The sequence below is a fragment of the Halichondria panicea genome, chromosome 1 (genome assembly GCF_963675165.1).
Source record: "Halichondria panicea chromosome 1, odHalPani1.1, whole genome shotgun sequence".
Classification (NCBI taxonomy): domain Eukaryota; kingdom Metazoa; phylum Porifera; class Demospongiae; order Suberitida; family Halichondriidae; genus Halichondria; species Halichondria panicea.
This window is the reverse complement of record NC_087377.1, coordinates 3,445,283-3,458,510: the sequence shown is the minus strand read 5'-3', so window position 1 is coordinate 3,458,510 and position 13,228 is coordinate 3,445,283. Positions and strand designations below refer to the sequence as shown.

Below are 13,228 nucleotides of genomic sequence, written 5' to 3'. Positions count from 1 at the left end.
TAGCCACTCTCATTTAGTAGTGAACTTCGACTCTAGCATTCTGCACGTGGCATCCAAAAAAGTTATTAATACTAGCAGCTATAGTTACATGTACGTAGCTACCGTAGTTGATGTAGTTACAGCGCTAGAAAAAAATTATTATTTTTGTGATACTATGTACATAAAACATTATAATTATGGTGGTAATTTTGAATTTCACTGCTATACGGTAATCATTTGCGGAGAGCCAGAAAGCTTGGATGAAAGTTGCATCATGGAATGATCTCTTTTATATTGTTCGTACAACTAACCTGTTTGTGGTATCAAGTATAACTGCAGAGTGATTTCACTATTAGTAAGCTATTATTAGCACTGCATATTTGGTCTATATTTACTAATGACATCATCATCGGTTACTATGCTTCTCCCACGCAACAAATCAGTTATTGCATTAACTAATCACATACAGGTTTTACAGCCTAATGTATGTAATAATTATAGTTATTACATGGCTACCGTAAAAACTGGATTATTAGCGCATGCGCTTTTGGGGTAAATAGCAGAGCTCTATACGCTTATATTTGAGAATGCGCCTATAATGCAGTCATTTATAGCCACCCAGCAACCGGATGTCTCTGTGATGAGTGCTGACTAGCAAGCTGGCTAGAAAGTGAGCAAGCAAGGAAAGCAGGCAACCCTAACTGGATCTATTTTGTTACAGTTCATTTTACAGTTCATTTCCATGTCTCACATTCTCTCAGCATGATCAGACAAGGTAACAGCATGCCCAGAGAGTCCTTCCAGATGGATATCACCAGCTACATAGCTATCCATGCACTGTACAAGCTAACTAGTTCATAATTGGAAAAGTACTTCAATTTGAGTATAAAAAGCCTGCAGTTGAGCATGCTCTTAAAATAAAGATACGCTTATAGTCGAGTAAGCGCTAATAATCCAGTTTCTACGGTATGAGTGCCACAAGCTGTTTATTGGCCCGGTAGTAGATTGTGGATCATTATCTACTACAAGGGCCAATGAACTGCTTGTGCACGAATTACCATGTAATAACTAATTTGTTGCCTTGATAACCATTTTTTGACATAGAAACCAGTATAAAAACCACTTGCTGCATATAGATGTGAAAAAATAGGTAATTTGGTAGTTTTTGTTCTGTTTTTGGTGGCTGGATTTACAATAATATTATTGTGTATAGTACAGGGTTTTGCAGAATCTTTGCAATACATAAAGTTGTAGATCTTAGTCAGCATGTCAACAATGCACTATTCTGCAAACAGTTGATGGATCAACTTGAAGATTCTCAGCAACACTTTGATAAGATAGTCCAAGCAGCTCTGTCTGATGCACTATTCTCCATCTTAATATCCCAAATAATGCTTTGGTCAGTTTTTTTCACAAGAAAAAACCATTTTGTTTTTGAATTTTGCTTCCTAAGCAGACTTAGCATGGTCTCAAAAAGGTCACTTTACCCCGGTGCAACATGCCATATACTGGCACTGTTATTCCTTTGATCTCAGAGGTCAAAAGGCAACATAGTTAGATCAGAAGTGAACAGTAATTTCCATGCATGCACATATGCATGCAGTTTAATTACAATTATAGTCAATGTATACAAACACTAAATAGCTAAGAATATAATTATATAGTGCTGCTTTTAGATGAGCATAATTATAAATAATACAAAAGTAACTTGCAATTGTGAGCTAGGATGGGGATCCAAAAATGAATTAATACCATGCATTCTCATACACTTACCATCAGTTGGTTCCTGAGTTGTTGTATCAGTTGTGGCCTCAGTTGGTTCCCGAGTTGTTGCATCAGTTGTGGCCTCAGTTGGTTCCTGAGTTGTTGCATCAGTTGTGGCCTCAGTTGGTTCCTGAGTTGTTGCATCAGTTGTGGCCTCAGTTGGTTCCTGAGTTGTTGCATCAGTTGTGGCCTCAGTTGGTTCCTGAGTTGTTGCATCAGTTGTGGCCTCAGTTGGTTCCTGAGTTGTTGCATCAGTTGATTCCTGAGTTGGTGCTTTAGTTGTTATCTCAATTGGAGTCTCACTGGTTTGTCCTGAGCCTGGACTGGGAAAAAGTCCAATAACCAACAGAGCCACAGCTATAAACAGCTTCATTGCAAGAGATATAATCCTGGGATGCTCTATAGCTATTATGCAGAAATGATTTGTAAATGGAATGTGGTAATTGATATATTGATGAGAAAAAAGCAACCCCCCCATAGGGGGATCTTGCAGCATTCTTGAGGGAGTAAACTATATATAGTCTATTATACGGGTACACAGTAAAAGCATATAAATGTTAACACAAAACATTTTTAATAGTATATCTTTTAGAAATGGCATACATTTCAGTCTGTTAAAATCACTATAATACGATGATATAACATGCTGTGTGTAGGTAATTTTAGCGTTTTCAGAGAAAAATCTGTTGCAGAAAATTCATTAACACAATATTTGTCAAAAGATGAAATGGAAAGTTTGGAGTCAGATATACAGATGAAAAAAGGGCTAGCTTGCTTAACATTAGCCTCGATTCCAGGCCGATTAAAATACGTATTTTAATCGGCCTTGAAATCGAGGCTAGCTTAGCATACTCTCAAAAGTACTAGAAAAAGCAAAAAATTATTTTATGAGTTTTTTAAATGCGTTTTATTATTAGCGCGGACCCTTAATGCACTGGCTCAGACATTATGTTCTTTGTGAAATGCATACAACAGCTAGCTGACAATTTTGACATAAGCCAGTTTGCCACCAAGAATACTTCAAGCAGAAAAACTCGTTTGATAACTTCCAACAAGCTTGCACAATGTCTCTCATGCACTACAATACCAGCCGTCACTTCTATTTCAACCGTATTATACTAGGCTTTGGAATGCGCTGCCCACTATCATTAACCTAGACCTATATCTATACTTTATCTATATCAAAATAATTTATATCTAGCTAACTCGTCACTTCACAGAACGCCACTTTGATACTCAAATTCCCTGTACTTTCCACTAGTACCTATATGCAACAACAGGCCATATCCTAGTCCCTAAGGTCACCTTTGTATAAGGGTCAAACCATTATTACCCGCCCCCCCCCATGTTCCTGTAACAGATCAGTATTGCAAACTGCATAAGAACTTACCAGAACTATTATAGCTAGTGTAACAATAAATCTGTCTCTGTTATGTTTGTCCCCATTAAGATTAATATGTATTTATACTCAGGGGCATCATTATATAATTATAGGCAGTGTGAGCGTGCATGTGCGGAGGTGTGTGTGGCTAAGTAAGCCACCTTTCATGTTTACACATGTAGAAAGCTAACAACATGTTGATAGCAATACATCCATTACTGTATGATAACCATTGTGTAGAAAGGCTATAGCAACATAGTTGGAATTAAGCACTTCAAAAGAAGTCCGACTTTCACTATTGGTGTCACTGCTGGAGGTTCCATTAAGACTACTCTCCACATTACTTATTGGTGTCACTGTAAACACCCACTGGTCTTGATCACTTGCATGTACTGCTTCTCTTTTGATCTCTGGCGGCCTAGCTAATACCTGCATGCAGAGCTCTATATTTTATATATATATATAGCCTGTCTATTATCTTGTGTATATCCCCTAAAATTCCTCTCTCCTCTTGTCCAGGTTGAGAATGATGTGTCCGAGTTCTCTCTCTCTGTGTTCTATATATGACAATGGCCGCAAAGAGTTGTGTAAGGACGATGACTACCCACTCAAGCTACGACTCAAGTTAGGACCCTCTGAAGATATTGCTAAACTGTTTGTCACACTGTAAAAACACCCCGGTGAAGGTCACCAATTTGAGTGGTGAGCTTCACCATTTTTCTACTTCACCAGTGTAAAAGACTGAAATTGTCACTATAGTTTTGTTTTTACAGTGCATTGAAACCTCAGAGGTGGAGGAGATTCTGTCAGCAGAGGTGCAGGAGTTTCACTTTGAGTGCCTCTTATATCAACTCACATTCGTATAGTGAGAAAGTCATTTGCTACCAAAGATTGTAGAATGTAACACTCAACTGTGATTATATCAATGCAACTAGCCAGTGCTAGTTACTGTAACAGTGTGTGTTCAGTGATCTCAATTTAAGTAGCTGCCCCCACCAGCTTTTTAAAAGTAACGCTCCTCAATTATTATGTCTATTCCTGCCTGCTGCATTAGTGATGCTCTGCATATGCAATGTTGTTCTCTGACTGGTACATTGCTAGCTGCATTCATCAGTCTCATTCTTATTACGTATAATTATAGGCTCTCATTGGTTCAATACTTTAGAAAAAACATGCACTATCAATTAATACAATGACTCTGTAATCAACTTTGCATTCAACTGTGAGGCCAGCAACCAAGAATTGCTCTGTAATTATTGCGTATTTGTTGTTTGAAGCTCATGCACGTAGAAAACAACATGATTTTGAGGCTGAAGCTCCCCCCCATAATTATAAGAGTCAGCGTGCCTTACCAATTACCTCAGATCCCCCCTAAATGTCTTAAGTTACGCCATTGTATGCACACCCTTTCATCCAGGCTTCACAGTGGATCAAGTTCACTGTGCACGAACTGGAGACATTCTGCACCAAATTTACCGAGGAGGAAGAAAAGGAGGAAAAGAGGATTAGATCAAGGTGTGAAACCCGAGCTTGTATAGTGGAAAGTTTATCACTGTATAATGATTGTGTGCACAGGTTTGGTCGCTGGAGAGGAGAGGTTAAAGATGCACTGAATAGTTCACAAACAGACACTTAGCACTTAGAGTACAGTTGTTGTGTAATAATTATTTGTGATAAAGGGTGCACTTTGTAGCTATTTCATATAGCTCTATTGAGAATGGTTTGCTTAAATCAACGATTGCTTTCAGGCCCAATCACTTTGAATACTGAGTGTGTGAACGAGGCATGGTTGTCATGGTTCAAATTATCGAACTTTTCGGAAAAATAACAACACTAATGTAACCACAATTTATTTTACGTGTATTTGGAACAACTACATTATGTAATAATGTGAGGTGACGCTCAATCGTGTTCCTGAGGTAATACTTCTTCGTACTCATGACTTGGCTCAGTGTTCTCATCCTCCATTGCTACTACCGTGGTGACGATGGTGGTGGTGTGTTCATTGTGTCTTGGTATCCGTGTCTGCTCATAGGCAATGTTCTTATTGAGCACTGGAGCATAAGCTTCGTTAGGCTGCTCAATTTTTGGCAATGTTGATGACAAATCCACTCTTCCATCTGATACAACAACATCATCTAAATTAAAAAGAAATAGAAACAAATTTGTCAACAGTTTACCTTTGTGGTTCCTTTGTTTTCGTTTCACTATGACAACAGCTGTTAAAATGGCAATGACTAAGAGTAGGAGTAAAACTACCACAGCAGTCACACCTGAAGACACTGCATGGGAAAGACAATAATTATACACAAAGCATACTAAATTAAGCTTGTTTAACGTATTTTATTACTCACCTGCTATTTTAAACTGTTGTTGAGCAGACTCAATAGCAGGGCCGCCAGTGATTGTTCCGTTAGCTGTGAGGAGAGGGGGTGGGAGAGATTGACTAGATAGTATTATGTGGCTATCCTGCTTGGTACACAAACCAATTTAATTACCTTGCAAAGGAGGTCCGACTAGTTCACTGGAGGTTCCATTGAGACTACCCTCCACATTACTTCTTGGTGTCACTGTAAACACTAACTGGCCTTGATCACTGATAGAGAAAGTGTAGTTAGTGTCGATGATGTCACATGTTGACTCCACCAGTTGTCCTCTAGGGACACTGTGCACATCCACACAATGCTGTATGTCTGGCTCAGCTGTGGTGAGGTCTAGAGAGAAGGGGGCATCCCAGGTGAGAGTCACTGAAGTAGAGGTCACCATGTCCAGTCTCAGTCCAGTAACAGAACCCAATGGACCTGAAATGTTATAATGTAAAGCTATTATAATGATAGCTATATTAATCGGATACCTTGTACTAACAACAGAGCATCACATGTTTGCACAAACTGCGCATCTCCTCCCACATCAAGCACAGCCCTACACTGCACCACAGTGTTGTTGTACTGGCCTGTCGCTGGGATGGCCAGTGTTGCCGGGGTATCACCAGAAGGTAGGGTACGAGTTAAATCAGGTGGAAACGCATCATCAGCTGGGTACATTCCATTGATCCCCCAACTGTGACCTAGGGCACCAGGGTACAAACACTCAAACACTGCCTTCAGGCCTTCAGCTTGTATCACTGATACTGGCCGCACTGTGAATTCCTGAAACCGTGCTGTGTTAGATTGTGATTTCATTGAGCCACTCACACATTTCAATAAGTCTACTTACCAATGCTTCCATTGAGAGCTCCGTCAAGATTACTCCTAGGTGTCACAAACAATGCGTACGTCGAGCAGGGGTTGCTAGGGGAATAGGTGTAGCGTTCCTCAATAATACCACACTCAGAGTGTAGTAGAACACCAGTGACACTATCGTACACATCCACACAATACTGTATGTCTGGTTCAGCTGTGGTGAGGTTAAGAGAGAAGGGAGCATCCCAGGTGATTGTGATGTTGGTGCTTGATGACTGAGCACGGAGGTTGGAGACAGCTGAAAGAGGACCTGAGAGGAACAGGGTACAAAACAAGCTATTTAATGTTGGTTGTGACTACCTTGTACTTGCAAGGTAGCATTTACTGATAATTCAGGTATGAACACTCGTCCGTCTCTAACCACTGCCTCACACTGCACCACAGTGTTATTATGCTGCCCTGTGGCTATGATTAGTTTTGTTGGGATATCACCAGATGGTAGGATAATAGTTACATCAGGTGGGAGGTTATTGTGTGTAGGAAAGTCTCCATTGAGCCCCCAATTGTAACTTTGTGCTCCAGGATACCGACACTCAAACACTGCATCTATCCCCTGGGCCTGTACCACTGACATTGGTTGTACTGCGAACTGAGCTGCAAACATATAGCATAGACAGAAACACAACCCACTGACTCAACACAAACCAACCTTCTATAGATACAAGAGCTGTTGATAGAAAGAGCCATCTCAGTTCCATCTCAATAGCTATAGGCATGCGCCTTTGTGGCACAATAAAGATCGTTAACCATGATAATTAAAATTATGTTGAATCATGCATGCTAGTTGTGCTATATCACTTGAATTGTTTATACACGCACCTTCCTAATAAGTGCTTACAGATCTACGGTGGCCCTGAGAGCTACTTGCAGTTGACGTTCTAAGTAGGTAGTTGGCTTACCTACTTAGCTTTCGAAGTAGGTAGTTCAATAAATTATTTATCTTAGCTATTTAGTTTTTGAAGTAGGTAGTTGGCTTAGCTATTTAGGCCACTCCAAATGAGACTGTAGTTTCCCGTCAGAGACTCCAGTAAATTATAAATCATTATTCATTACACATAATTATAAATATTATTGTTCCGTCATCAATGAATTTAATTAATTAGCCACAAAAATTCAGCCAACCATGTGCTTAGAGGCAACAAAGAACAAGAAAAAAGTAATTTCAATATTTCATTGATAATTAGAGAAATAATGGCCATAATGACTATCAATGAGGTAGCTAAAGCAGGAAGCGCGAGTTGGACGGGAAACTACAGTCTCATTTGGAGTGGCCTTAGCTTTCGAAGTAGGTAGTTGGCTAGCCTCGAGACCACGCCGATTAAAATACGGCCTGGTCTCTATTGCATGGGTGATAGTGCACATGCGCAAACTGAGTTACCCAGAATCTGGGTAACTCGTATACTTTATAGTAAACCTTTGTAAAATTATACCGTAAACTAGTTTGTTTACTAGTTTCTTTCTGTATTAATTTTAAACAAATACTTGTCTCCTGTGAAGCTGTGGCTTATGCTCTCTATTGCGTTGTCGAGAAGGCTGTGGCCCTCTATGGTGTTGTCAAGAAAGCTTGCACACTAGTCTGAAGCCAGAAAAAGCTCTCATTTGTATAGAAACCAAGTTCAAAACAGCACGACCATCCAACCATCATAGAGGTAGATGAGAGCCTCTTCTGGTTTCAGACTAGTGTGCAAGCCTTCTCGACAACACCATAGAGGGCCACAGCTAGCTAGCTAGATAGTACATGGGCGTGTATGGACCACGCCTATGATTAATTAACTATGCAATAGAGACCCAGAGGAGGTACGACAGGCGCGGTGCAGCTAAAGTAATTAGCCTCTGATTACTCACAGCAAAAACATTCGACGTGGGCGGGGAGTGGGCGGATAATTATTGCTCAATCAAAGGCTAATTACTTGAGGTGCACCGCGCCTGTCGTACCTCCTCTGATAGAGACCAGTATAGGCCCTGGCAAATTATGCTCTTTTTTCTGCCTATTATGCTTTTGAGCACTACCCCAAATTCAGCCTATTATGCTTGTGGAAAGAACCCATTATGCCCCACATTGACGTCCTTTTTTCAGCAGTAGTAGTAAAAAAAATTATCTCTTGTATTGCACATTTATAACATAACTGAAAATTCAACATAATCTTCTAGATGTAAAGAAGCATTTAAAAGAGAAAAATTACGTTCAGCAACAGCAGAGGACCGTTGCATTTGCACCAAGCTGACCAAATTCACAATTTTAAGCCTATTATGCTCCAATTATGCCAGTATAATGATCTAACCTATTATGCCCCAAATTATACCGGCATAATTTGCCAGGGCCTAGAGACCAGGCCGTATTGTAATCGGCCTGGTCTCGAGGCTAGTAGTTGGCCGGCTTACCTATTTAGCTTTAGTAGGTAGTTGGTGACCTTTAAACTCTAGCTCTACATGAGAGGAAATGGGGGGGGGGGGGCAAGCCAGGCTAGCTAGCTAGACTCGCAAGCCACTCCCTTTTCTCTGATTGGACGGGCCCCCCGGGAGAAAAGGGACTGGTGACTCTGGGCTACAGCTTCTGTCTCTACCAGAATTTGGGTAGAGATCAGAGGAGGGAGGACACGATTAACCTTAGCTCTAATTAGCTAATTTCGCGACCTTTTAATGACATTCTTTGAACGATTCATCTTTTCTTTCTTTATAACCTCTACATATTGGACACAAGAGCTAGAGCAAAGTAAGCCTTTTCTCCTACTGGAGGTACCCCTATGGCCAAGTTGTCAGGACCTGAAGGTAATTATAAATAGGACCCCTATAAGAAGCACCTCAAGTACTCCTATCTCTAAAATCCCTGTGAGAAGCATCCCAGGCACTCTGATCTTGTCTCTGTGAGAAGCACTCTTGATCCTGGAGACAGGATCCCTATGAGGAGCACCCCAGGCACTCCTGTCTCCAAGATCCCTGTGAGAAGCACCCCAGGCTAGGCACTCCTGTCTCTGTGATAAAGCTGCAACATGGAATTGTTTAGTTCAGAGTTAGCTAATTATAGCTAAGGCCACTCCAAGTGACACTCTGGTTTCTGGTCCTGAAGTTTTTCTAATTGCATGCGGGCGGGCGGCTTTTCTCATTATGTCATTATCAATTTCACCTTATGAACTCATTATTTTGCAAATGAATATCATTATCACACTATTTTGTACCGCATGAACCATTATGCGCATGCGTAGTAGAAATAATGGGATAGAAATCCAATAATGAGATAGAAATCCAAGAATAAAATCTGATGCGGGCGGTGGACCAGAAACCAGAGTATCACTTGGAGTGGCCTAAGGTTAATCGTGTCCTCCCTCCTCTGGTTGACATGTGTTTATAAGGTCAGACTTCGAGGCAATTTTGTAGATACTGACATGCAACAATTGCATGTACAGCTAGCTAACAGATAGACAATTAATGTACTTCTGGATAGACATAATTATATCTGTGAATACCATTTTCATATCACCACGTTAGCTATCGTACATATAGTTGCATGCATGGGCAAATTTTTTTTAGCTGGCAGCATTTATGATACCTACTGGTATACACTCTTGTATGTAGAGGCATAACCAACGGTACATGCATGCAGTGGCCATGCAGTTGGCCTCCACCACGTCTGATAATCAGATAGTAATACATTTAGCTCATCTATTGGCTTCTTCCCATGCACCTAAACATTAATTCCTCTTTCCTTTTGTCGTTGAGAATGATATGTCCGATCAAGTTCTCTGTATTCTATGGCAATGGCCGCAAGGAGTTGTGTAAGGACGATGACTACCCAATCAAGCTACGACTTAAGCTAAAGATATCGCTAAACTGTTTGTCATTGAGAGCTCAGAGGTGGAGGAGAGATACTGAGGTCGTAGACAACAGAGTGATTATGGATTGAAGCCCCCACTATAGGGCTTGGCAAATTATGCTAGCATAATTTTTGGAATAATAGGGAGACTTCTAGCAACTAGCATAATTGAGATACTAAATTAGCATAATTTGACCTTAGTTATACTATGATTCGAGGGCGAGGTGTAGTTTATGTTGCCACATTGATGTGAAGTGATGTTCAATCGTTCTAAAAATGTCCCTGAGGTAATACTTCTTCGTACTCATGACTAGGCTCAATATTATCCATTGCTACTACCGTGGTGACAATGGTGGTGGTGTGTTCATTGTGTCTTGGTATCTGTGTCTGCTCATAAGCAATGTTCTTATTGAGCACTGGAGCATAAGCTTCGTTAGGCTGCTCAATTCCTGGCAATGTTGATGATAAATCCACTCTTCCATCTGATACAACAACATCACCTAAATTAATAAAAACAATAAATAAAATTGTCAACATTTACCTTTGTGGTTCCTTTGTTTTCGTTTCACTATGACAACAGCTGTTAAAATGGCGATGAATAAGAGTAGGAGTAGAACTACCACAGCAGTCACACCTGAAGACACTGTATAACATAATTATAGGGTATAAACAGCCAATCATACGACAGTTAAGCCTGCTTAGCATATTTTATTACTCACCTGCTATTGTATAAATAGAGGGTTGTTGAATAGACTCAGGAAGAGATGACGATGGTGAGATGTCAGTAATTGTGTCGTTAGCTGTGAAGAGAGTGGTACTACATAACTATAATAGATAATGCTTGGTACACAGACCATTTACCTTGCGAAGGAGGTCCGACTAGTTCACTGCACTGTAAAAAATGATTGAAAAAAAGTGCGGTGGACACACTAAAACCGTCGCATATAGCACGCTTTTTTGAAAAAGTGTGCTATATGCGACGGTTTTAGTGTGCTCACCGCACTTTTTTTTTTACAGTGTGGAGGTTCCATTGAGACTACCCTCCACATTACTTCTTGGTGTCACTGTAAATACTAACTGGTCTTGATCACTGGTAGAGAAAGTGTAGTTAGTGTCGATGATGTCACATGTTGACTCCATCAATTGTCCTCTATAGGGACACTGTGCATATCCACACAATATTGTATGTCTGGCTCAGCTGTGGTGAGGTCTAGGGAGAAGGGAGCATCCCAGATGAGAGTCACTGAAGTAGAGGTCACCATGTCCAGTCTCAGTCCAGTAACAGAGCCCAGTGGACCTGAAGTGTTATAATGTAAAGCTCATAATAATGATAGCAGGATACCTTGTACTAACAACAAAGCATCACATGTTTGCACAAACTGCGCATCTCCTCCCGCATCAAGCACAGCCCTACACTGCACCACAGTGTTGTTGTACTGGTCTGTTGATGGAATGGCCAGTCTTGCTGGAGTATCACCAGACGGTAGGGTACGAGTTACATCAGGTGGAAACGCATCATCAGCTGGGTACGTTCCATTGATCCCCCATCTGTGACTCAGGGCACCAGGGTACAAACACTCAAACACTGCCTTCAGGCCTTTAGCTTGTATCACTGATACTGGCTGAATTGTGAAGTTCTGAGACTGTGCTGTATTTGAGTGCATGTGGTTGAGAAATCAATTAGCCAACTCAAACTTACTCAATTTAGTACAAAGTCACATTCTTACCATCTTGTATACATCTGAACAAAGTGGTCCCATTGAGAGCTCCATCTAAATTGCTCCTAGGTGTTACTGTGAACATATACGAGCAGGGGTTGCTAGGGGAATAGGTGTAGCGTTCCTCAATAATACCACACTCAGAGTGTAGTAGAACACCAGTGGCACTATCGTACACATCCACACAATACTGTATGTCTGGTTCAGCTGTGGTGAGGTCTAGAGAGAAGGGGGCATCCCAGGTGATTGTGATAGTTGTGCTTGATGAATGAGCACGGAGGTTGGAGACAGCTGAAAGAGGACCTGTATATAATTATATAGAAGGGGTAGTTGTATATAGTTACACTTATATAGCAGAGGCGTAGGAAGATTTTTTACAAGGGGGGTTCATAGTAGTCTGGCCACGCCCTCCTAAATCTTCGTATTCTTGCAAAGACTGAAAGAGGCTGGACTTTGAGACTATATAGGTTCATAGATCAATCATTATCTCCGTGGTAGATCTATCACTTTGCACTTTACTTTTGAAACCTATAGCCCATCATTGAAATGCCGAAAGCACCGCAGCTAGGTGCTGATGCCTCGGTGGAGATGCCAAAGCTACATAACATAAAGCTACTAATAGCTTATTTTTTTTTTGCAAACTCAAAGAGTGGGTAATGATCGACTATGATTGTTGTTAAAAACGATCGATGCCAAAAGTTCAAGTCTAAAATTAATGGCTGCCATCAGCAGAGCCTTGCAGCTCTCTTCTCACTCTTGCAGCTACCAATAGCTAGCGTTCTAGTGCAGAGCTAACTACTAAGTAGAGTAGTAACACTCGGTAAACAAGTTTGGCTACGTGCTCTTCTGAAAAGGCTGCAATGGCATTCCAAGTAAGCAAAACTAGGCATAACTCGAGAACAAAGCATTATTTTGCAAATCCACGAATTAAAATCCAAGAAAACATGACTAGAAGCCTATAGAAACTCTTACTTGCACTTGATTCATCCTTGAGCAGCTGTAGCAGTCTACACACACAGACACACACACACATACAGTACAGACACACAAACACACTACCGTATACCTCGCTTGCGCATGCGCACCGAGGCATAATTAATTTATACACATGATGAACATTTTTGCATTACACACACAAATGTTGCTGCATGCAAAACTCAAAGAGTGGGTAATGATCAAAGAGTGGGTAATGATCAACCATGAATGTTGTAAAACGATCGATGCCAAAAGTTCAAGTCTAAAATTAATGGCTACGTGCTCTTCTGAAAAGGCTGCAATGGCATTCCAAGTAAGCAAAACTAAGCATAACTCAAGAACAAAGTATTATTTTGCA

General features: G+C 40.7%; 3 protein-coding genes and 1 long non-coding RNA gene across 6 annotated transcripts in view; 1 reads left to right on the top strand and 3 right to left on the bottom strand.

Moving 5' to 3' along the window:
• The window catches only part of LOC135334276 (mucin-like protein), a 43,340-nt gene extending 41,178 nt beyond the window's left edge, over positions 1-2,162 (bottom strand). Inside the window, exon 1 of the mRNA XM_064529406.1 lies at positions 1,753-2,162. Within this exon, the coding sequence (XP_064385476.1) occupies positions 1,753-2,116 (364 nt within the window). The 5' untranslated portion in view covers positions 2,117-2,162. The remainder of the gene's footprint in view (positions 1-1,752) is intronic.
• Positions 2,163-3,288: 1,126 nt separating this feature from the next.
• Positions 3,289-4,855, top strand: LOC135337572 (uncharacterized). The gene is made up of 3 exons (XR_010395185.1): positions 3,289-3,939; positions 4,542-4,639; positions 4,700-4,855. It is a non-coding gene; the product is annotated as an uncharacterized LOC135337572 (long non-coding RNA).
• A 62-nt stretch (positions 4,856-4,917) lies between these two features.
• LOC135335875 (uncharacterized) lies at positions 4,918-8,119 on the bottom strand. 2 transcript variants are annotated; one of them, XM_064531508.1, is made up of 9 exons: positions 7,186-8,119; positions 7,016-7,086; positions 6,667-6,960; positions 6,341-6,616; positions 5,979-6,284; positions 5,623-5,925; positions 5,479-5,541; positions 5,305-5,406; positions 4,918-5,244 (listed from the first exon to the last, which is right to left on the bottom strand). In XM_064531508.1, exons 2-9 carry the CDS (start codon positions 7,080-7,082, stop codon positions 5,027-5,029), a joined length of 1,629 nt encoding a protein of 542 aa, XP_064387578.1. In that variant the 5' UTR covers positions 7,083-7,086; positions 7,186-8,119; the 3' UTR covers positions 4,918-5,026. The 2 variants fall into 2 exon arrangements, with proteins under 2 accessions (XP_064387578.1, XP_064387587.1); XM_064531517.1 differs by having other exon boundaries at positions 7,266-8,119.
• A 2,226-nt stretch (positions 8,120-10,345) lies between these two features.
• LOC135337000 (uncharacterized) lies at positions 10,346-12,934 on the bottom strand. 2 transcript variants are annotated; one of them, XM_064532896.1, is made up of 7 exons: positions 12,240-12,934; positions 11,905-12,186; positions 11,520-11,825; positions 11,039-11,474; positions 10,897-10,977; positions 10,719-10,820; positions 10,346-10,659 (listed from the first exon to the last, which is right to left on the bottom strand). In XM_064532896.1, exons 2-4 carry the CDS (start codon positions 11,978-11,980, stop codon positions 11,317-11,319), a joined length of 540 nt encoding a protein of 179 aa, XP_064388966.1. In that variant the 5' UTR covers positions 11,981-12,186; positions 12,240-12,934; the 3' UTR covers positions 10,346-10,659; positions 10,719-10,820; positions 10,897-10,977; positions 11,039-11,316. The 2 variants fall into 2 exon arrangements, with proteins under 2 accessions (XP_064388966.1, XP_064388972.1); XM_064532902.1 differs by lacking the exon at positions 12,240-12,934 and having other exon boundaries at positions 11,905-12,223.
• Positions 12,935-13,228: the final 294 nt, after the last annotated feature.

Coding starts and splice junctions, on each gene's coding strand:
- LOC135335875 (XM_064531508.1), bottom strand. CDS start 7,082: ATGCCTATAGCTATTGAGATGGAACTGAGATGGCTCTTTCTATCAACA. Junction 6,961..7,015: donor AGCTCTTGTATCTATAGAAG/GTTGGTTTGTGT, acceptor ATATGTTTGCAG/CTCAGTTCGCAGTACAACCA. Junction 5,245..5,304: donor AAAACAAAGGAACCACAAAG/GTAAACTGTTGA, acceptor TTGTTGTATCAG/ATGGAAGAGTGGATTTGTCA.
- LOC135337000 (XM_064532896.1), bottom strand. CDS start 11,980: ATGTTCACAGTAACACCTAGGAGCAATTTAGATGGAGCTCTCAATGGG. Junction 11,826..11,904: donor GTTCAGATGTATACAAGATG/GTAAGAATGTGA, acceptor ACTCAAATACAG/CACAGTCTCAGAACTTCACA. Junction 11,475..11,519: donor TGCTTTGTTGTTAGTACAAG/GTATCCTGCTAT, acceptor ATAACACTTCAG/GTCCACTGGGCTCTGTTACT.